We start from the raw sequence: 22,511 nt of genomic DNA, 5'->3' as shown, positions 1-22,511 counted from the left end.
CCTCCATCTCCTCCTCCTTTCCCTCCTCCTCCTTTCCCTTCTCCTTTTCCTCCTCCTTTCCCTTCTCCTACCCCTTTCCCTCCTCCTCCTTTCCCTTCTTCTCCTCCTCCTTTCCCTCCTCCTCCTTTCCCTTCTCCTTCTCCTCCTCTCCCTCCTCCTTTCCCTCCTCCTTCTCCTCCTCCTTTCCCTCCTCCATCTCCTCCTCCTTTCCCTTCTCCTTCTCCTCCTCCTTTCCTTCCTCCTTCTCCTCCCCCTTTCCCTCCTCCTTCTCCTCCTCCTTTCCCTCCTCCATCTCCTCCTTTCCCTCTTCCTTCCCCTCCTCCTTATCCTCCTCCTTTCCCTCCTCCTGCTCCTCCTCCTTTCCCTCCTCCTTCTCCTCATCCTTTCCCTCTTCCTCCTTTCCCTCCTCCTTCTCCTCCTTCTTTCCCTACTCCTTCTCTTCCTTCTTTCCCTCCTCCTTCTCCTCCTCCGTTCCCTCCTCCATCTCTGCTTCCTTCTCCTCCTCCTTTCCCTCCTCCTTCTCCTCCTCCTTTCCCTGGTCCTTCTCCTCCGCCTTCTGGCCCAGTGGAAAGAGCCCGGGCTTGGGAGTCAGAGGTCATGAGTTCTAATCCCAGCTCCGCCACATGTCTGCTGTGTGACCTTGGGGAAGTCACTTCATTTCTCTGAGCCTCAGTTACCTCAACTGCAAAATGGAGATTAAGACTGTGAGCCCCACGTGGGACAACCTGATCACCTTGCATCCCCCCCAGTGCTTAGAACAGTGCTTGGCACATAGTAAGCACTGAACAAATGCCATCATTATTATTATTATTATTATTCATTCAACCGTATTTATTGAGCACTCACTTTGTGCAAAGCACTTTACTGAGCCCCTGGGAGAGTACAGTAGCTGAGAAGCAGCGTTGGCTCAGTGGAAAGAGCCCGGGCTTGGGTGTCAGAGGTCGTAGGTTCATTCATTCATTCATTCAGTCGTATTTATTGAGCGTTTACTGTGTGCAGAGCACTGGACTAAGCGCTTGGGAAGTACAAATTGGCAACATATAGAGATGGGCCCTACTCAACAACAGGCTCACAGTGTAATCCCAGCTCCGCCGCTTGTCAGCTGGGTGACTGTGGGCGAGTCACTTAACTTCTCTGGGCCTCAGTTCCCTCATCTGTAAAATGGGAATTAAGACTGTGAGTCCCCTGTGGGACAACCTGATCACCCTGTATCCCCCCAGCACTTAGAACAGTGCTTTGCACATTGTAAGCACTTAACAAATGCCTTCATTATTATTATTATTACAATATAACAATAAATACATTCCCGGCCCACAGCGAGCTCCAGGGAACGTGTCTACCAACCCCGTTGTATTTTACTCTCCCAAGCGCTTAGTACAGTGCTCCACACACAGTAAGCACTCAATTAATCGATGGTATTTATTGAGCACTTACTACGTGCTGAGCACTGTAATAATAATAATAGCATTTATTAAGCACTTACTATGTGCAAAGCACTGTTCTAAGCGCTGGGGAGGTTACAAGGTGATCAGGTTGTCCCACGGCTGGAGAGGTGGCGGGGGGGGCTCACAGTCTTCATCCCCATTTTCCAGATGAGGGAACTGAGGCCCAGAGCAGTTAAGTGACTTGCCCAAAGTCACACAGCTGACAATTGGCGGAGCCGGGATTTGCACCCGTGACCTCTGACCCCAAAGCCCGGGCTCTTTCCACTGAGCCACACAACTTCTCTGAGCTCTTGGGAGAGTAATAATAATAATAATAATAATGGCATTTGTTAAGCGCTTACTATGTGCAAAGCACTGTTCTAAGCACTGGGGGGAATACAAGGTGATCAGGTTGTCCGGCGTGGGGCTCACAGTCATCATCCCCATTTTCCAGATGAGGTCACTGAGGCTCCGAGAAGTGAAGTGACTTGCCCAAGGTCACACAGCGGACATGCGGAGGAGCCGGGATTCGAACCCATGACCTCTGACTCCAAAGCCTGGGCTCTTTCCACTGAGCTACGCTGCTTCTCAGGACAGTACAGTACAGTACAACAGAATTAGCAGACGCATTCCCTGCCCATAATAGATAAGACTGGTTGATTGATTGCCTAGAAAAGGTATTTTAATCAATCGATCGTATTTATTGAGCGCTTACTGTGTGCAGAGCACTGTACTAAGCGCTTGGGACATATAGAGGCAGTCCCTACCCAACATCTCAGCTCCATTTTCCCAGGGCTGCTTGTCTCCTCCTGGGTCAAACCAAAGTAGCTCCTTCTGGCAAAAAGCACCTTGGATTCCCTCTGAGATCACCTGGCCTAGAGACAAGGAAGAGCCCGGGCTTGGGAGTCCGAGGTCATGGGTTCGAATCCCGGCTCCCCCACCTGTCTGCTGTGTGACCTTGGGCAAGTCACTTCGCTTCTCTGTGCCTCAGTCCCCTCATCTGTAAAATGGGGATTAAGACTGTGAGCCCCACATGGGCTCATCTCCTTGTAATAATAATAATAATAATAATGTTGGTATTTGTTAAGTGCTTACTATGTGCAAAGCACTGTTCTAAGCGCTGGGGTAGATACAAGGTAATCAGGTTGTCCCACGTGGGGCTCACAGTCTTCATCCCCATTTTACAGATGAGGGAACTGAGGCCCAGAGAAGTGAAGTGGCTTGCCCAAAGTCACACAGCTGACAAGTGAAGGAGCCGGGATTTGAACCCACGACCTCTTGACTCCAAAGCCCGGGCTCTTTCCACTGATTCTGCTGCTTCTCTGATTCCCCCCAGCGCTTAGAACAGTGCTTTGCACATAGTAAGCGCTTAACAAATACCAACATTCATTCATTCGTTCATTCAGTCGTATTTATTGAGCGCTTACTGTGTGCAGAGCACTGGACTAAGCGCTCGGGAAGTCCAAGTTGGCAACATATAGGGACGGTCCCTACCCAACAGCGGGCTCACAGTCTAGAAGGGGAAGACAGACAACAAAACATATTAACAAAAGGGCCTCAGTTCCCTCATCTGTAAAATGGGGATTAAGACTGTGAGCCCCCCGTGGGACAACCTGATCACCTTGTAACCTCCCCAGAGGTTAGAACGGTGCTTTGCACATAGTAAGTGCTTAGTAAATGCCATCATTATAATTATTATTATTACTAAGCACTTGGGAAGTCCAAGTTGGCAACATATAGAGACAGTCCCCACCCAACTACGGGCTCACAGCCTAGAAGGGGGGAGACAGAGAACAAAACAAAACATATTAACAAAATAAAATAAGTAGAATAAATATGTACAAGTAAAATAAATGAATAGAGTAATATTATAACCTCCCTAGCGCTTAGAATCAATCAATCAATCGTATTTATTGAGCGCTTACTGTGTGCAGAGCACAGTACTAAGCACTTGGGAAGTACAAGTTGGCAACATATAGAGATGGGCCCTACCCAACAGTGGGCTCACAGTCTAGAAGAACAGTGCTTTGCACATAGTAAGTGCTTAATAAATGCCATCATTATTATTATCATTATTACTAAGCACTTGGGAAGTACAGGTTGACAATATCTAGAGACGGTCCCTACCCAACAGTGGGCTCACAGTCTAGAAGGGGGAGACAGAGAACAAAACCAAACATATTAACAAAATAAAATAAATAGAATAAATATGTACAAGTAAAATAAATGAGTAGAGTGATATTATAACCTCCCTAGCGCTTAGAATAAATCAATCAATCGTATTTATTGAGCACTTACTGTGTGCAGAGCACTGTACTAAACTCTTGGGAAGTCCAATTTGGCAACATATAGAGACAGTCCCTACCCAACAGTGGGCTCACAGTCTAGAAGGGGGAGACAGAGAACAAAACCAAACATATTAACAAAATAAAATAAATAGAATAGATATGTACAAGTAAAATAAAATAAATAAATAAATAGAGCAATAAATAATGATAACAATAATAATAATAGGATTTATTAAGCGCTTACTATGTGCAAAGCACTGTTCTAAGCACTGGGGAGGTTACAAGGTAATCACGTTGTCCCACGGGGGGCTCACAGTTTTAATCCCCATTTTCCAGTTGAGGTAACTGAGGCCCAGAGAATCAATCAATCAATCGTATTTATTGAGCGCTTACTGTGTGCAGAGCACTGGACTAAGCGCTTGGGAAGTACAAGCTGGCAACATATAGAGACGGTCCCTACCCAACAGTGGGCTCACAGTCTAGAAGGGGGAGACAGAGAACAAAACCAAACATACTAACAAAATAAAATAGAATAGACATGTACAAGACAAATAAATAAATAAATAAAGTAATAAATATGTACAAACATATATACACATACATCATCCATGGTGGTGATGGTATTTCAAAAAACTTGCCCAAAGTGACACAGCTGACGATTGGCGGAGCCGGGATTTGAACCCCTGAACTCTGGGACCGTCTCTAGATGTTGCCGACTTGTTCTTCCCAAGCGCTTAGTACAGTGCTCTGCACACAGTAAGCGCTCAATAAATATGGATGAATGAATGAATGAATGACTGAATGACTCCAAAGCCCAGGGTCTTTCCACCGAGCCACGCCGCTTCCAACGCCTCAGTTCTCATTACCGTTCGGAGGTCCGTCGCCCGCTCACTTTTGGTCTGCAAGCCGTTTCTTCCTGAAACTTGCCCTCGTTGGTTTTCCTTGGATTTTCCGTAGGTCGGCGGTCGGTGGGACGGAATTGCCGTGCAGCAGAATTCACCCAGCGCCGGAGAAGCCCGTTGGCCTGCTGATTCCCGACACGGTAGCCGACGCGGGCTTGTTGGGGGAGCTGACCCTGACTTCGGCCGCCGCTCTGAGCCCCTGCCACGAGGTCAACGTTCACCAGCTCGCCAGGATCTCCGCGGCCTCCATATCCTTTGGACGGATTTGCGATCAATCAATCAATCGTATTTATTGAGCGCTTACTGTGTGCAGAGCACTGGACTAAGCGCTTGGGAAGTACAAGTCGGCAACACATAGAGACAGTCCCAACCCAACAGCGGGCTCACAGTCTGGAAGGGGGAGACAGAGAACAAAACCAAACATACTAACAAAATAAAATAAATAGAATAGACATGTACAAGACAAATAAATAAATAACTAAAGTAATAAATATGTACAAACATATATACATATACATCTTTTAGACTGTGAGCCCACTGTTGGGCAGGGACCGTTTCTATATGTTGCCAATTTGTACTTCCCAAGCGCTTAGCACAGTGCTCTGCACACAGTAAGCGCTCAATAAATACGGTTGATGATCATCCATGATGATGATGGTATTTGGTAAGCGCTTACTATGTGCCAACCACTGTTCTAAGCGCCGGGGGAGATACAAGGCCATCAGGTTGTCCAAGCCCCGGGCATCTGCGGCTTCATCGTCCCCTCCTCGGTCCCATTCATGCTTGACCCTCAGTTAATTAGTCCCTTCTTATGGGCTGCGGTTTTCCTCTCTTTACGGAGGGCGGGGGAAATGGGTGTTTCTCTCCAGCAGCTATTGGGAGGAAGAACAAGGCCGGGTCTTTGGTCATCTAGAAAGGCAGCTTGGCTTAGAGAAGAAGCATAGCTCAGTGGCAAGAGCCCGGGCTTTGGGGTCAGAGGTCATGGGTTCAAATCCCAGCTCCGCCAACTGTCAGCTGGGTGACTTGTGCTCTGCACACAGTAAGCGCTCAATAAATACGATTGATTGATTGATTTGGGCCCTACTGAGAGCTCACCTCCTCCAGGAGGCCTTCCTCTCCCCCCCCCCATCCCCCCCGTCTTACCTCCTTCCCTTCCCCACAGCACCTGTATAGATGTTTGTACAGATTTATTACTCTATTTATTTATTTATTTTACTTGTACATATCTATTCTATTTATTTTATTTTGCTAATATGTTTGGTTTTGTTCTCTGTCTCCCCCTTCTAGACCGTGAGCCCACTGTTGGATAGGGACCGTCTCTATATGTTGCCAACTTGGACTTCTCAAGCGCTTAGTACAGTGCTCTGCACACAGTAAGCGCTCAATAAATGCGATTGATTGATTGATTGATAGTACTTGTTAAGCGTTACTGTGTGCCAAGCACTGTTCTAAGCCCTGGGGGCTTGTCTTGTCTTACGCCGTTGAGTCATTTCCAATCCATAGCGACACTACGGGCACATCTCTCTTAGAACAGCGCTTAGAACAGTGCCAGCGTTTAGAACATAGTAAGCGCTTAACAAATACTGTCATTATTATTATTATTATCTCTCCCAGAACGCCCCGCTCTCCGTCTGCAATCGTTCTGGTAGTGGATCCAGAGAATTTCCTTGGTAAAAGTACGGAAATGGTTTACCATTGCTGCCTTCTGCGCAGTAAAGTCGTGTCTCCACCCTCAGCTCTCTCCCAGTCATTCAGTCATTCATCATCATCATCATCAATCATATTTATTGAGCACTTACTATGTGCAGAGCACTGTACTAAGTGCTTGGGAAGTACAAATTGGCAACCTATAGAGACAGTCCCTACCCAACAGTGGGCTCACAGTCTAAAAGGGGGAGACAGAGAACAAAACCAAAGATACTAACAAAATAAAATAGAATAGATATGTACAAGTAAAATAAATAAATAGAGTAATAAATCTGTACAAACATATATACATATATACAGGTGCTGTGGGGAAACGAAGGAGGTAAGATGTTGGGGATGGAGAGGGGAACAAGGGGGAGAGGAAGGAAGGGGCTCATTCATTCAGTCGTATGTACTGAGAGCTTACTGTGTGCAGAGCACTGTACTGAGCGCTTGGGAAGTACAAGTTGGCAACAGTTAGAGACGGTCCCTACCCAACAACGGGCTCACAGTCTGGAAATGCCACTGCTGCCCAGCATGGGAGAGTTTTGACTAGTAGCAGATGGCCTTCCACTCGTCCGTCACTGCCCAAGCTAGGAATGGAATGGACAGACCTCTGACTCTTTCTTAATAATAATAATAATAATAATAATAATGGCATTTATTAAGTGCTTACTATGTGCAAAGCACTGTTCTAAGCGCTGGGGAGGTTACAAGGTGATCAGGTTGTCCCATGAGGGGCTCACAGTCTTAATCCCCATTTTCCAGATGAGGTCACTGAGGCCCAGAGAAGTGAAGTGACTTGCCCAACGTCACCCAGCTGACAGTTGGCAGAGCCGGGATTTGAACCCGTGACCTCTGACTGCAAAGCCCGGGCTCTTTTCCACTGAGCCACGCTGCTTCTCTTGGCTGCTTCTGCTTTCTAGACTGTGAGCCCACTGTTGGGTGGGGACCGTCTCTATATGTTGCCAACTTGTACTTCCCAAGCGCTTAGTCCAGTGCTCTGCACACAGTAAGCGCTCAATAAATACGATTGATTGATTGATTGATTCATCCCCATTTTCCAGATGAGGGAACTGAGGCCCAGAGAAGTGAAGTGACATGCCCAAAGTCACCCAGCGGACAAGTGGCGGAGCCTGGATTTGAATCCCTTACCTCTGATTCCAAAGCCCGGGCTCTTTTTTTTTATTAATTTTTTTAATGGCATTTATTAAGCGCTTACTATACAAAGCACTGTTCTAAGCGCTGAGGAGGATACAAAGTGATCGGGTTGTCCCATGTGGGGCTCACAATCTTAATCCCCATTTTCCAGATGAGGTAACTGAAGCCCAGAGAAGTGAAGTGACATGCCCAAAGTCACCCAGCAGACAAGTGGCGGAGCCGGGATTTGAACCCCTGACCTCTGACTCCAAATCAATCAATCAATCAATCAGTCATATTTATTGAGCGCTTACTGTGTGCAGAGCACTGTACTAAGCACTTGGGAAGTACAAGTCGGCAACACATAGAGACAGTCCCTACCCAACAGAGGGCTCACAGTCTGGAAGGGGGAGACAGAGAATAAAACCAAACATACTAACAAAATGAAATAAATAGAATAGATATGTACAAGTAAAATAAATAGAGTAATAAATATGTACAAACATATATACATCTATACAGGTGCTGTGGGGAAGGGAAGGAGGAAAGATGGGGGGGATGGAGAGGGGGACGAGGGGGAGAGGAAGGAAGGGGCTCAGTGTGGGAAGGCCTCCTGGAGGAGGTGAGCTCTCAGTAGGGCCTTGAAGGGAGGAAGAGAGCGAGCTTGGCGGATGGGCAGAGGGATTGGGGGCATTCCAGGCCCGGGGGAGGACGGGGGCCGGGGGTCGATGGCGGGACGGGCGAGAACGAGGTATGGTGAGGAGATTGGCAGCGGAAGAGCGGAGGGTGCGGGCTGGGCTGGAGAAGGACAGAAGGGACGTGAGGGAGGAGGAGGGGGCCAGGGGATGGATGGATGGATGGACAGCCTTGAAGCCCAGGGTGAGGAGTTTCTGCCTGATGCGCGGATTGATTGGGAGCCACTGGAGATTTTTGAGGAGGGGAGTAACATGCCCAGAGCGTTTCTGGACAAAGACAAGCCCTGGCTCTTTCCACTGAGCCACGCTGCTTCCATTTGTTTTTAACCAAATGAGGCCTGGGGGTTTGTGAAGGGAAGTTTGGTGATTTTCTTTAGCCCCGGCACGTGTTTCTGTATGGCCCTTGCGGGCTGCCTCTGACAGGTGGTGAGAAGGACCAAGAATTCCCTTTCTTCAGAGACCCTTCCTTTCTACTTGACTGGAAAAAGTATCACTTGTGTGCCACGCCCTGCTGGGACTCCCGTTGGGAAGGAGGTACGGCTCAATCCTTTTTTCCCTACAGTGACGATCTCATACCTGTCCTTGTGGGCAGGGATCGCATCTACCAACTCCATTCATTCAGTCAATATCAATCAATCAGTCGTATTTATTGAGCGCTTACTGTGTGCAGAGCACTGGACTAAGCGCTTGGGAAGTCCAAGTTGGCAACATCTAGAGACGGTCCCTACCCAGCAGCAGGCTCACAGTCTAAAAGGGGGAGACAGACAACAAAACCAAACATACTAACAAAATAAAAGAAATAGAATAGATATGTACAAGTAAAATAAATAAATAAATAAATAAATCGAGTAATAAATCCGTACAAACATATATACATATATACAGGTGCTGTGGGGAGGGGAAGGAGGTAAGATGGGGGGATGGAGAGGGGGACGAGGGGGAGAGGAAGGAGGGGGCTCAATCTGGGAAGGCCTCCTGGAGGAGGTGAGCTCTCAGTAGGGCCTTGAAGAGAGGAAGAGAGCGAGCTTGGCGGATGGGCAGAGGGAGGCCATTCCAGGCCAATTCAATCGTATTTATTGAGCGCTTACTGTATGCAGAGCACCGTAATAATAATAATAATGGCATTTATTAAGCGCTTACTATGTGCAAAGCACTATTCTAAGCGCTGGAGAGGTTACAAGGTGATGAGGTTGTCCCACGGGGGGCTCACAGTCATCATCCCCATTTTCCAGATGAGGGAACTGAGGCCCAGAGAAGCAGCGCAGCTTAGCGGAAAGAGCCTGGACTTGGGAGTCAGAGGTCATGGGTTATAATCCTGGCTCCTCCACTTGTCAGCTCTGTGACTTTGGGCAAGTCACTTGACTTCTCTGGGCCTCAGTTCCCTCATCTGTAAAATGGGGATGAAGACTGTGAGCCCCACATGGGACAACCTGAGCATCTTGTATTTCATTCATTCAGTTGTATTTATTGAGTGCTTACTGTGTGCAGAGCACTGTACTAAGCACTTGGGAAGTCCAAGTTGGCAACATCTAGAGACGGTCCCTACCCAACAGCGGGCTGACAGTCTAGAAGGGGGAGACGGACAACAAAACAGAACATATTAACCAAATAAAATAAATAGAATAAATATGTACAAGTAAAATAAATTCAATCATTCATTCAATCGTATTTATTGAGCGCTTACTGTGTGCAGAGCACTCAGCCGTGTGACTTTGGGCAAGTCACTTCACTTCTCTGGGCCTCAGTTACCTCAGAAAATGGGGATTAAGACGGTGAGCCCCATGTGGGACAACCTGATTACCTTGTATCTCCCCCAGAGCTTAGAACAGTGCTTGGCACATAGTAAGGGCTTAACAAATACCAAAATTATTGTTATTATTGTCTGCTCTGTGACCTTCGGCAAGTCGCTTCACTTCTCTGTGCCTCAGTTACCTCATCTGGAAAATGGGGATTAAGACTGTGAGCCCCATGTGGGACAACCTGATTACCTTGTCTCTCCCCCAGCGCTTAGAACAGTGCTTGGCACATAGTAAGCGCTTTTACATACTTACTATTCTATTCATTTTGTCAATGCTGTGCATCTAGCTTTACTTCTATTTATTCTGATGACTTGACACCTGTCTACTTGTTTCCCCCCCCCCAGCGCTTAGAACAGTGCTTTTCAATCAATCAATCAATCAATCAATCAATAGTATTTATTGAGCGCTTACTGTGTGCAGAGCACTGTACTAAGCGCTTGGGAAGTACAAGTTGGCAACATATAGAGACGGTCCCTACCCAACAGTGGGCTCTCAGTCTAGAAGACTTATGTGGGTTCGAATCCCAGCTCCGTCAATTGTCAGCTGTGTGACTTTGGGCAAGTCACTTCACTTCTCTGGGCCTCAGTTCCCTCATCTGTTAAATGGGGATTAAGACTGTGAGCCCCCCGTGGGACAACCTGATCACCTTGTAACCTCCCCAGAGACCAAGAGAGTGAGGAACTAGAAAAGGCCATTGGGGGCAAATAATGATAATAATAATAATAATGATAGCATTTATTAAGCACTTACTATGTGCAAAGCACTGTTCTAAGCGCTGGGGAGGTTACAAGGTGATGAGGTTGTCCCACGGGGGGCTCACAGTCTTAATCCCCGTTTTACAGATGAGGGAATTGAGGCCCAGAAAAGTGAAGTAACTTGCCCAAAGTCACACAGCTGATGAGTGGTGGAGCTGGGATTTGAACCCGTGACCTCTGACTCGAAAGCCCGGGCTCTTTCCACTGAGCCATGCTGCTTCTCTGATAGTAATGATGATGATAGTGATAATGATAACAATAATGGTATTTGTTAAGCGCTGACTGTGGGCCAAACACCGTCCTAAGCGCTGGGTTAGATACGAGGTAATGAGGTCGTCCCCCATGGGCCTCACAGTCTTAGTCCCCATTTTACAGATGAGGTAACTGAGGCCCAGAGAAGTGAAGTGGCTTGCCCGAGGTCACACAGCAGACAAATGGAACAGGGATTCGAACCCACGTCCTCTGGCTCCCAAGCCCTTGCTCTTTCCACGAAGCCACGCTGCTTCTCTAAGCACTTGGGAAAGTACAATATAATGGAGTTTCTAGACTGTGAGCCCGTTGTTGGGTAGGGACCGTCTCTATGTGTTGCCGACTTGCACTTCCCAAGCGTTTAGTACAGTGCTCGGCACACAGTAAGCGCTCAATAAATACAATTGAATGAATGGAGTTGGTAGATGCAATCCCTGCCCACAAGGAGCTTACAGTCTAAAGAAGCAGCATTGCTCAGCGGAAAAGAGCACGGACTTTGGAGTCAGAGGTCATAGGTTCAAATTCTGGCTCTGCCAATGTCAGCTGTGTGACTTTGGGCAAGTCACTTAACTTCTCTGGGCCTCAGTTACCTCTCTGTAAAATGGGGATGAAGACTATGAGCCCCCTGTGGGACAACCTGATCACCTTGTAACCTCCCCGGCGCTTAGAACAGTGCTTTGCACATAGTAAGCGCTTAATAAATGCCATCATTATTATTGTTATTATTCTCTGGGCCTCAGTTACCTCATCTGTAAAATGGGGATGAAGACTGTGAGCCCCCAGTGGGACAACCTGATCACCTTGTAACCTCCCCAGAGCTTAGAACAGTGCTTTGCATATAGTAAGTGCTTAATAAATGCCATCATCATTATTATTATTATTCTCTGGGCCTCAGTTACCTCATCTGTCAAATGGGGATTAAGGCTGTGAGCCCCCCGTGGGACAACCTGATCACCTTGTAACCTCCCCAGAGCTTAAAACAGTGCTTTGCACATAGTAAGCACTTAATACCATTATTATTATTATTATTATTATTCTCTGGGCCTCAGTTACCTCATCTGTAAAATGGGGATGAAGACTGTGAGCCCCCCGTGGGACAACCTGATCACCTTGTAACCTCCCCAGAGCTTAGAACAGTGTTTTGCACATAGTAAGCACTTAATAAATACCATCATTATTATTATTATTATTCTCTGTGACTCAGTGACCTCATCTGTAAAATGGGGATGAAGACAGTGAGCTCCCCGTGGGACAACCTGATCACTGTGTAACCTCCCCAGCGCTTAGAACAGTGCTTTGCACATAGTAAGCGCTTAATAAATGCCATCATTAGCATTATTATTATTACTATTACAGGGGGAGACAGACAATATTTTAGATTACGGAGAGGGGAAATTGTAGAGCAGAAAAGTATATACATAAGTACTGTGGGGTTCACTGTTGGGTAGGGACTGTCTCTATATGTTGCCAACTTGTACTTCCCAAGCGCTTAGTACAGTGCTCTGCACACAGTAAGCACTCAATACATACGATTGATTGATTGATTGATTGATTGTGGTGAGTTCGCCCTAATCCCCAGTTCTGGAGTTTAAAGAAAATGAGGGCAGGGAGGTCCAGGTCTCTTCACTTGCCTGGGGTTTCCTGGCGGGTTATGTGGCACATTCATTCATTCAATCATATTTATTGAGCGCTTACTGTGCAATCAATCAATTAATCAATCAGTCGTATTTATTGAGTGCTTACTGTGTGCAGAGCACTGTACTAAGCGCTTGGGAAGTCCAAGTTGGCAACATATAGAGACAGTCCCTACCCAACAGTGAGCTCACAGTCTAGAAGCAGCGTGGCTCAGTTCAAAGAGCACAGGCTTTGGAGTCAGAGGTCATGGGTTCAAATCCCGGCTCCACCAATTGTCAGCTGTGTGACTTCGGGCGAGTCACTTAACTTCTCTGGGCCTCAGTTCCCTCATCTGTAAAATGGGGATGAAGACTGTGAGCCCCCCGTGGGACAACCTGATCACCTTGTAACCTCCCCAGTGCTTAGAACAGTGCTTTGCACATAGTAAGCGCTTAATAAATGCTATTAATATCATTATTATTATTAGAAGGGGGAGACAGAGAATAAAACCAAACATACTAACAAAATAAAATAAATACAGTAGATATGTACAAGTAAAATAAATAAATAAATAAATAGAGTAATAAATATGTACAAACATATATACAGGTGCTGTGGGGAAGGGAAGGAGGTAAGACGGGGGGATTTGGAGGGGGACGAGGTGGAGAGGAAGGAGGGGGCTGAGTGTGGGAAGGCCTGAGCACTGTACTAAGCGCTCGGGAAGTACAAGTTGGCAACATATAGAGACGCCCAGCCACCGGCCCTGTGGGTAACGTCCTAACGTCTGATCAGCTGGCCGAGTTGAAATACCTGGACCGATTCAGGTCAACGAACCCGCCGAGGTGCTCGCGGGCTTCGCGGCCTTCCCCGAAGAGATGACGTGCAATTTCTCAATCAATCAATCCTATTAATTGAGCGCTTACTGTGTGCAGAGCACTGGACTAAGCGCTTGGGAAGTCCAAGTTGGCAACATCTAGAGACGGTCCCTACCCAACAGTGGGCTCACAGTCTAAACTTCTCGTCCCCCAGACCTTCTGCTCCCGGACGCGAGTTACCGAGTGGAGTCTTCCCAGGAGAGCCCATCTCATAGTCAACCATCCGATGTGCAGGAGCAGACGCTGTTGCTTTTCCTCTTCTTGGATTTTTGCACTGGATTCCCAGCTCAGCTGGAGGAGGCCTGGAGTAGGTACTGGGGAAATGAGGCTGGCTGCTAACAATAATAATGACAATAATAGTAATAATGGCATTTATTAAGCGCGTACTATGTGCAAAGCACTGTTCTAAGTGCTGGGGAGGTTGCAAGGTGATCAGGTTGTCCCACGGGGGGCTCACAGTCTTCACCCCCATTTTCCTGATGAGGTCAATGAGGCCCAGAGAAGTGAAGTGACTTGCCCAAAGTCACCCAGCTGACAATTGGCAGAGCCGGGATTTGAACCTATGACTTCTGACTCCAAAGCCTGTGCTCTTTCCACTGAGCCATGCTGCTGTAATAATGATAATAATAATAATAGTGGCATTTATTAAGCGCTTACTATGTGCAAAGCACTGTTCTAAGCACTGGGGAGGTTACAAGGTGATCAGGTTGTCCCACGGGGGGCTCACAGTCTTCACCCCCATTTTCCAGATGAGGTCACTGAGGCCCAGAGAAGTGAAGTGACTTGCCCAAAGTCACCCATCTGACAATTCGCCAAGCCGGGATTTGAACCCATGACCTCTGACTCCAAAGCCCGGGCTCTTTCCACCGAGCCGCGAAGTGAAGTGACTTGCCCAGGGTCACACAGTGGGCAAGTGGCAGAGCCGGGATTTGAACCCATGACTTCTGACTCCAAAGCCTGGGGTCTTTCCACTGAGCCATGCTGCTGTAATAATGATAATAATAATAATAATAATGGCATTTATTAAGCGCTTACTATGTGCAAAGCACTGTTCTAAGCGCTGGGGAGGTTACAAGGTGATCAGGTTGTCCCACGAGGGGCTCACAGTCTTCACCCCCATTTTCCTGATGAGGTCACTGAGGCCCAGAGAAGTGAAGTGACTTGCCCAAAGTCACCCATCTGACAGTTGGCCGAGTCGGGATTTGAACCCATGACCTCTGACTCCAAAGCCCGTCCTCTTTCCACTGAGCCATGCTGCTGTAATAATAATAATAATAATAATAATAATAATAATAATAATGATAATGGCATTTATTAAGTGCTTACTATGTGCAAAGCACTGTTCTAAGCGCTGGGGAGGTTACAAGGTGATCAGGTTGTCCCACCGGGGGCTCACAGTCAATCCCCATTTGACAGATGAGGGAACTGAGGCCCAGAGAAGTGAAGTGACTTGCCCAATGTCACACAGCTGACAGTTGGCAGAGCTGGGATTTGAACCCATGACCTCTGACTCCAAAGCCCAGGTTCTTTCCACCGAGCCGCGAAGTGAAGTGACTTGCCCAGAGTCACACAGCGGGCAAGTGGCAGAGCTGGGATTTGAACCCCTGACTTCTGACTCCAAAGCCTGGGCTCTTTCCACTGAGCCATGCTGCTGTAATAATGATAATAATAATAATAATAATAATAATAATAGTAATAGCATTTATTAAGCGCTTACTATGTGCAAGGCACTGTTCTAAGTGCTGGGGAGGTTACAAGGTGATCAGGTTGTCCCACCGGGGGCTCACTGTCAATCCCCATTTGACAGATGAGGTCACTGAGGCCCAGAGAAGTGAAGTGACTTGCCCAAAGTCACCCAGCTGACAGTTGGCGGAGCCGGGATTTGAACCCATGACCACTGACTCCAAAGCCCGGGTTCTTTCCACTGAGCCATGCCGCTTCTGAACTCTCCCCAGCACTTGGTGCGTTCATTCAATCGTATTTATTGAGCGCTTACCGCGTGCAGAGCACTGGACTAAGCACTTGGGAAATACAAGTTGGGTACAATCAATCAATCAATCGTATTTATTGAGCGCTTACTGTGTGCAGAGCACTGTACTAAGCGCTTGGGAAGTACAAGTTGGCAACATATAGAGACAGTCCCTACCCAACAGTGGGCAAATATCCCAATTATTATTATTATTATTATTATTATTATTGTTATTATTGATATTATTATTATTATTGTTGTTGTTATTATTATTATTATTATTAGACTTATGGTCGCTAGGTCCCCAATGACTTCCTGAACCTCCAGGGCTCAGAGGAGTCGAGGGTACAAGGCAGGGCATCCCTGAAGCCCGGCGAGAGTGGCAGGAACCTGCAGGACCCAGCTAATCTCCGCCTTGGCATTTCATTGCAAATCAATTCAATCAATCAATCAATCAATCGTATTTATTGAGCGCGTCCTGTGTGCAGAGCACTGGACTAAGCGCTTGGGAAGTCCAAGTCGGCAACATCTAGAGACGGCCCCTACCCGACAGCGGGCTCACCGTCTAGAAGGGGGAGACAGACAACAAAACAAGCACTTAGAGCAGTGCTCTGCACATTCATTCATTCAGTTGTATTTACTCATTCATTCATTCAATGGTATTTATTGAGCGCTTACTGTGTGTAGAGCTCTGGACTAAGCGCTTGGGAAGTCCAGGTCGGCAACATCTAGAGACGGTCCCTACCCAACAATGGGCTCACAGTCTAGAAGGGGGAGACAGACAACAAAACAAGCACTTAGAACAGGGCTCTGCACATTCATTCATTCAGTCATTTATTGAGCGCTTACTGTGTGCAGAGCTCTGTACTAAGCGCTTGGGAAGTCCAGGTCGGCAACATTTAGAGGCGGTCCCTACCCAACTGCGGGCTCACAGTCTAGAAGGGGGAGACAGACAACAAAACAAGCACTTAGAACAGTGCTCTGCACATTTATTCATTCAGTCGTATTTATTCATTCATTCATTCATTCAATCGTATTTATTGAGCGGTTACTGTGTGCAGAGCACTGTACTAAGCGCTTGGGAAGTCCAAGTCGGCAACATCTAGGGACGGTCCCTACCCAACAACGGGCTCGCGGTCTAGAAGGGGGAGACAGACAACAAAACAGGCACTTAGAACAGGGCTCTGCACATAATAAGAGCCCAGTAAATACCAATCAATCAATCGTATTTATTGAGCGCTTACTGTGTGCAGAGCACTGTACTAAGCAATTGGGAAGTCCAAGTCGGCAACATATAGAGGTGGTCCCTACCCAACAGTGGGCTCACAGTCTGGAAGGGGGAGACAGACCACAAAACAAGCACTTAGAACAGGGCTCTGCACATTCATTCATTCAGTCATATTTATTGAGCGCTTACTGTGTGCAGAGTTCTGGACTAAGCGCTTGGGAAGTCCAGGTCGGCAACATTTAGAGGCGGTCCCTACCCAACAACGGGCTCACCGTCTAGAAGGGGGAGACAGACAACAAAACAAGCACTTAGAACAGTGCTCTGCACATTTATTCATTCAGTCGTATTTATTCATTCATTCAATCGTATTTATTGAGCGCTTACTGTGTGCCGAGCACTGTACTAAGCGCTTGGGAAGTCCAAGTCGGCAACTTCTAGAGGCGGTCCCTACCCAACAACGGGCTCACAGTCTAGAAGGGCGAGACAGACAACAAAACAAGCACTTAGAACAGGGCTCTGCACATAATAAGAGCCCAGTAAATACCAATCAATCAATCAATCGTATTTATTGAGCGCTTACTGTGTGCAGAGCACTGGACTAAGCGCTTGGGAAGTCCAAGTTGGCAACATCTAGAGACGGTCCCTACCCAACAGCGGGCTCACAGTCTAGAAGGGGGAGACGGATGATTGATAGAAATGATTGAAATGAGCTGTCTGCCTCTGGGCCAGACCCGGCCTTCCCGGGAACCTCGCGTTCCCCTGGGATTTGTCCTCCTACGGGACCGGGCCCCGTTTCGTCCAGTACTGGGCTCCCGGGTACCTCCGTCGAGGAATCTCCCGTCGGCAGGGGCGGTGGGCCCATTCCACAGAAAAGCAGCGTGGCTCCGTGGAAAGAGCCCGGGCTTTGGAGTCAGAGGTCATGGGCTCGAGTCTCGCTCTGCCACATGTCTGCTGTGTGACCTTGGGTAAGTCACTTAACTTCTCGGAGCCTCAGTTACCTCATCTGGAAAATGGGGATGTTGACTGTAAGCCCCACGTGGGACAACCTGATCACCTTGTATCCCCCGCCCCAGTGCTTAGAATCAATCAATCAATCGTATTTATTGAGCGCTTACTATGTGCAGAGCACTGTACTAAGCGCTTGGGAAGTACAGATTGGCAACACATAGAGACAGTCCCCACCCAACAGTGGGCTCACAGTCTAAAAGGTGGGCTCACAGTCTAGAACACTGCTTTGCACATAGTAAGTGCTTAACAAATGCCATTATTATCTCCCCCTTGTCCCCCTCTCCATCTCCCCATCTTACCTCCTTCCCTTCCCCACAGCACCTGTATATATGTATATATGTTTGTACAGATTTATTACTCTATTTATTTATTTATTTTACTTGTACATATCTATTCTATTTATTTTATTTTGTTAGTATGTTTGGTTTTGTTCTCTGCCTCCCCCTTATAGACTGTGAGCCCACTGTTGGGTAGGGACTGTCTCTAGATGTTGCCAATTTGTACTTCCCAAGCACTTAGTACAGTGCTCTGCACACAGGAAGCGCTCAATAAATACGATTGATGATGATGATGATTCCCCGTTCCCCATTCCTCCTCCCTTCCCCTCTCCCCATTCCCCGATGATGGAGAACCCAGAAGCGGACTCCTCCCGAGAGGATGGCCACACTTATCGGCCTGCCCCACGTCCAATGTGAAGCAGCGTGGCTCAGTGGAAAAGAGCGCGGGCTTTGGAGTCAGAGGTCATGGGTTCAAATCCCGGCTCCGCCAACTGTCGGCTGGGTGACTTTGGGCAAGTCACTTCGCTTCTCTGGGCCTCAGTTCCCTCATCTGTCAAATGGGGATTGACTGTGAGCCCCATGTGGGACAACCTGATCACCTTGTAACCTCCCCAGCGCTCAGAACAGTGCTTGGCACATAGTAAGCGCTTAATAAATGGCATCGTCATTATTATTGTTATGTAGGCATGGCCCCGGATACTTCTTAAGGCTGCCCTTTTTCATTTTCAGGAGGAGGAGGAGGCACAGCGTGGCTCAGTGGAAAGAGCCCGGGGCTCTGGAGTCAGAGGTCATGGGTTCAAATCCCAGCTCCCGCCACTTAATAATAACAATAATAATAATAATGATGGCATTTATTAAGCACTTACTATGTGCAAAGCACTGTTCTAAGCGCTGGGGATGTTACAAGGTGATCAGGCCGTCCCACGTGGGGCTCACAGTCTCAATCCCCATTTTACAGATGAGATAACTGAGGCACAGAGAAGTCCAAAGTCACACAGCTGACAGTTGGCAGAGCCGGGGTTTGAACCCACGACCTCTGACTCCAAAGCCCGGGCTCTTCTCCACTGAGCCACGCTGCTTCTCGTCAGCTGGGTGACTTTGGGCGAGTCACTTCACTTCTCTGGGCCTCAGTTCCCTCATCCGTAAAATGGGGAGGAAGACCGTGAGCCCCCCGTGGGACAACCTGTTCACCTTGTAACCTCCCCAGCGCTTAGAACAGTGCTTTACACATAGTAAGCACTCAATAAATGCCATTATTATTATTATTATTATTGTGGGCAGGGATCGCATCTACCAACTCCATTCATTCAATCGTCTTTATTGAGCGCTTACTGTGTGCAGAGCACTGTAATAATAATAATAATAATAATAATATATTATATATTATTATTATGTTGTCCCCGTGGGACAAACTGATCACCTTGTAACCTCCCCAACGCTTAGAACAGTGCTTGGCACATAGTAAGGGCTTAATAAATGGCGTTATTATTATTTTCAGCTCCCGGCCTCCCTCCTCTCGGCTCCCGCCTCCGAATCCCACGGGTCCAAAGCGATGCCAGGGTTTACGGGCACCGGAGAGGGGAAGCTCAGTGGCTGTGGAGCATGGGATGGTGTGGGGGTGACGGGCATTAGGTTCTGCAGATTTCCACCCTTGGACCTGTTGGTGGGCCTTCATGGTGCCACGCGTAACGGAAAGTTGCCCTGTTGCTCCTGGCATCCTGCAGCGCCGTCAGTGCCCACCCGAGTCCCGCGTGGGGGCCATCAGCGCGGTCATTCTCAATCAATCAATCAATCAATCAATCGTATTTATTGAACGCTTACTGTGTGCAGAGCACTGTACTAAGCGCTTGGGATGTACAAGCTGGCAACGTATAGAGACAGTCCCTACCCAACAGGGGGCTCACAGTCTAGAAGGGGGAGACAGAGTACAAAACCAAACATACTAACAAAATAAAATGAATAGCATAGATAGGTACAAGTAAAATTAATAAAATTTATTTTAAAATAAAATATATATAATATATAAATAAATAAATAAATAAATAAATAAATAAAATAAATAAGTAAAATAAATAAATAAATTCTCGCCCTAGGGACCCAGGCCTTGCTCCGGACCCACCTCCGCCTCATCTTCCTGGACAACCAGCGCGTAGTCCAGGGAACCGTTCAGCGCGCCGTGGACCAGACGTTGAGTCAGCAGCACCAGGCTGCCAAGGTAACGGGAACCCCGGGGGAGGCGAAACCACCATTCATTCAGTCATTCGATTGTATTTATTATCATCTTCATCAATCGTATTTATTGAGCGCTTACTATGTGCAGAGCACTGGACTAAGCGCTTGGGAAGTACAAATTGGCAACATATAGAGACAGTCCCTACCCACCAGTGGGCTCACAGTCTAAAAGGGGGAGACAGAGAACAAAACCAAGCAGACTAACAAAATAAAATAAATAGGATAGATATGTACAAGTAAAATTGTGCAGAGCACTGGACTAAGCGCTTGGGAAGGACAAATCGGCAACATACAGAGACGGTCCTTACCCGACAACGGGCTCACAGGCTAGAAGTGGGGAGATGGACCAAAAACACCAAAACAAGTAGATAGGTGTCAATGCCCCGACTCCACCACATGACTGCTGGGTGACCTTGGGCAAGTCGCTTAACTTCTCTGAGCCTCAGTTCCCTCATCTGTAAAACGGGGATTAAGATTGTGAGCCCCGCATGGGGCAACTTGATCACCTTGCATCCCCCCAGCGCTTAGAACAGTGCTCTGCACATAGTAAGTGCTTAACAAATGCCATCATTATTATTATTAATACCATCAGAATAAATAGAATTATAGCTATGTACACATCATTAATAAAATATAGTAAATATGTACAAATAAAATAAATATAATAATAATAATAATGGCATTTGTTAAGCACTTACCATGTGCCAAGCACTGTTCTAAGTGCTGGTAATCAGGTTGGCCCATGTGGGGCTCATAGTCTTAATCTCCATTTTACAGATGAGATAATGAGGCACAGAGGAGTTAAATGACTTGATAGATTCATTCATTCGATTGTATTTATTGAGCACTTACTGTGTGCAGAGCACTGTACTAAGCGCTTGGGAAGTACAAATCGGCAACATACAGAGACGGTCCCTACCCAACTATGGGCTCACAGTCTTGAAGTGGGGAAACGGACAAAAAAAAACAAAACAAGTAGATAGGTGTCAATACCATCAGAATAAATAGAATTATAGCTATATACACATCATTAATAAAATATAGTAAATACGTACAAATAAAATAAATATAATAATAATAATAATAATGGCATTTGTTAAGCACTTACCATGTGCCAAGCACTGTTCTAAGCACTAGCTAGATACAAGGTAATCAGGTTGTCCCATGTGGGGCTCACCATCTTAATCCCCATTTTACAGATGAGATAATGAGGCACAGAGGAGTTAAGTGACTTGATAGATTCATTCATTTGATTGTATTTATTGAGCGCTTACTGTGTGCAGAGCACTGGACTAAGCGCTTGGGAAGTACAAATCGGCAACATACAGAGACAGTCCCTACCCAACAACGGGCTCACAGTCTAGAAGTGGGGAGACGGACAAAAAAAAACAAAACAAGTAGATAGGTGTCAATACCATCAGAATAAATAGAATTATAGCTATATACACATCATTAATAAAATATAGTAAATATGTACAAATAAAATAAATATAATAATAATAATAATAATGGCATTTGTTAAGCACTTACCATGTGCCAAGCACTGTTCTAAGCGCTGGTAATCAGGTTGGCCCATGTGGGGCTCACAGTCTTAATCCCCATTTTACAGATGAGATAATGAGGCACAGAGGAGTTAAATGACTTGATAGATTCATTCATTCGATTGTATTTATTGAGTGCTTACTGTGTGCAGAGCACTGGACTAAGCGCTTGGGAAGTACAAATCGGCAACATACAGAGACGGTCCCTACCCAACAATGGGCTCACAGTCTAGAAGTGGGGAGACGGACAAAAAATCCAAAACAAGTAGATAGGTGTCCATACCATCAGAATAAATAGAATCATAGCTATATACACATCATTTATAAAATATAGTAAATATGTACAAATAAAATAAATATAATAATAATAATAATAATGGCATTTGTTAAGCACTTACCACGTGCCAAGCACTGTTCTAAGCGCTGGGTAGATACAAGGGAATCAGGTTGTCCCATGTGGGGCTCACCGTCTTAATCCCCAGTTTACAGATGAGATGCTGCACACAGTAAACACTCAATAAATACGATTGATGATAATGAGGCACAGAGGAGTTAAGTGACTTGATAGATTCATTCATTCAGTTGCATTTATTGAGCGCTTACTGTGTGCCGAGCACTGGACTAAGCGCTTGGGAAGTACAAATCGGCAACATACAGAGACGGTCCCTACCCAACAATGGGCTCACAGTCTAGAAGTGGGGAGACGGACAAAAAAAACTAAAACAAGTAGATAGGTGTCAATACCATCAGAATAAATAGAATTATAGCTATAATAAAATATAGTAAATGTGTACAAATAAAATAAATATAATAATAATAATGGCATTT

At 46.6% G+C, this 22,511-nt stretch overlaps 1 protein-coding gene across 1 annotated transcript in view; it reads left to right on the top strand.

Moving 5' to 3' along the window:
- Nucleotides 1-22,511, top strand: part of C22H11orf80 (chromosome 22 C11orf80 homolog) — a 104,445-nt gene that overhangs the window by 57,199 nt on the left and 24,735 nt on the right. Inside the window, exons 8-11 of the mRNA XM_038765358.1 lie at nt 4,670-4,862; nt 8,522-8,669; nt 13,582-13,734; nt 20,004-20,125. Coding sequence (XP_038621286.1) covers nt 4,670-4,862; nt 8,522-8,669; nt 13,582-13,734; nt 20,004-20,125 — 616 coding nt within the window. The remainder of the gene's footprint in view (nt 1-4,669; nt 4,863-8,521; nt 8,670-13,581; nt 13,735-20,003; nt 20,126-22,511) is intronic.

Source organism: Tachyglossus aculeatus, chromosome 22, assembly GCF_015852505.1.
Source record: "Tachyglossus aculeatus isolate mTacAcu1 chromosome 22, mTacAcu1.pri, whole genome shotgun sequence".
Taxonomy (NCBI): Eukaryota; Metazoa; Chordata; class Mammalia; order Monotremata; family Tachyglossidae; genus Tachyglossus; species Tachyglossus aculeatus.
This window is presented reverse-complemented; position numbering and strand designations above follow the sequence as displayed.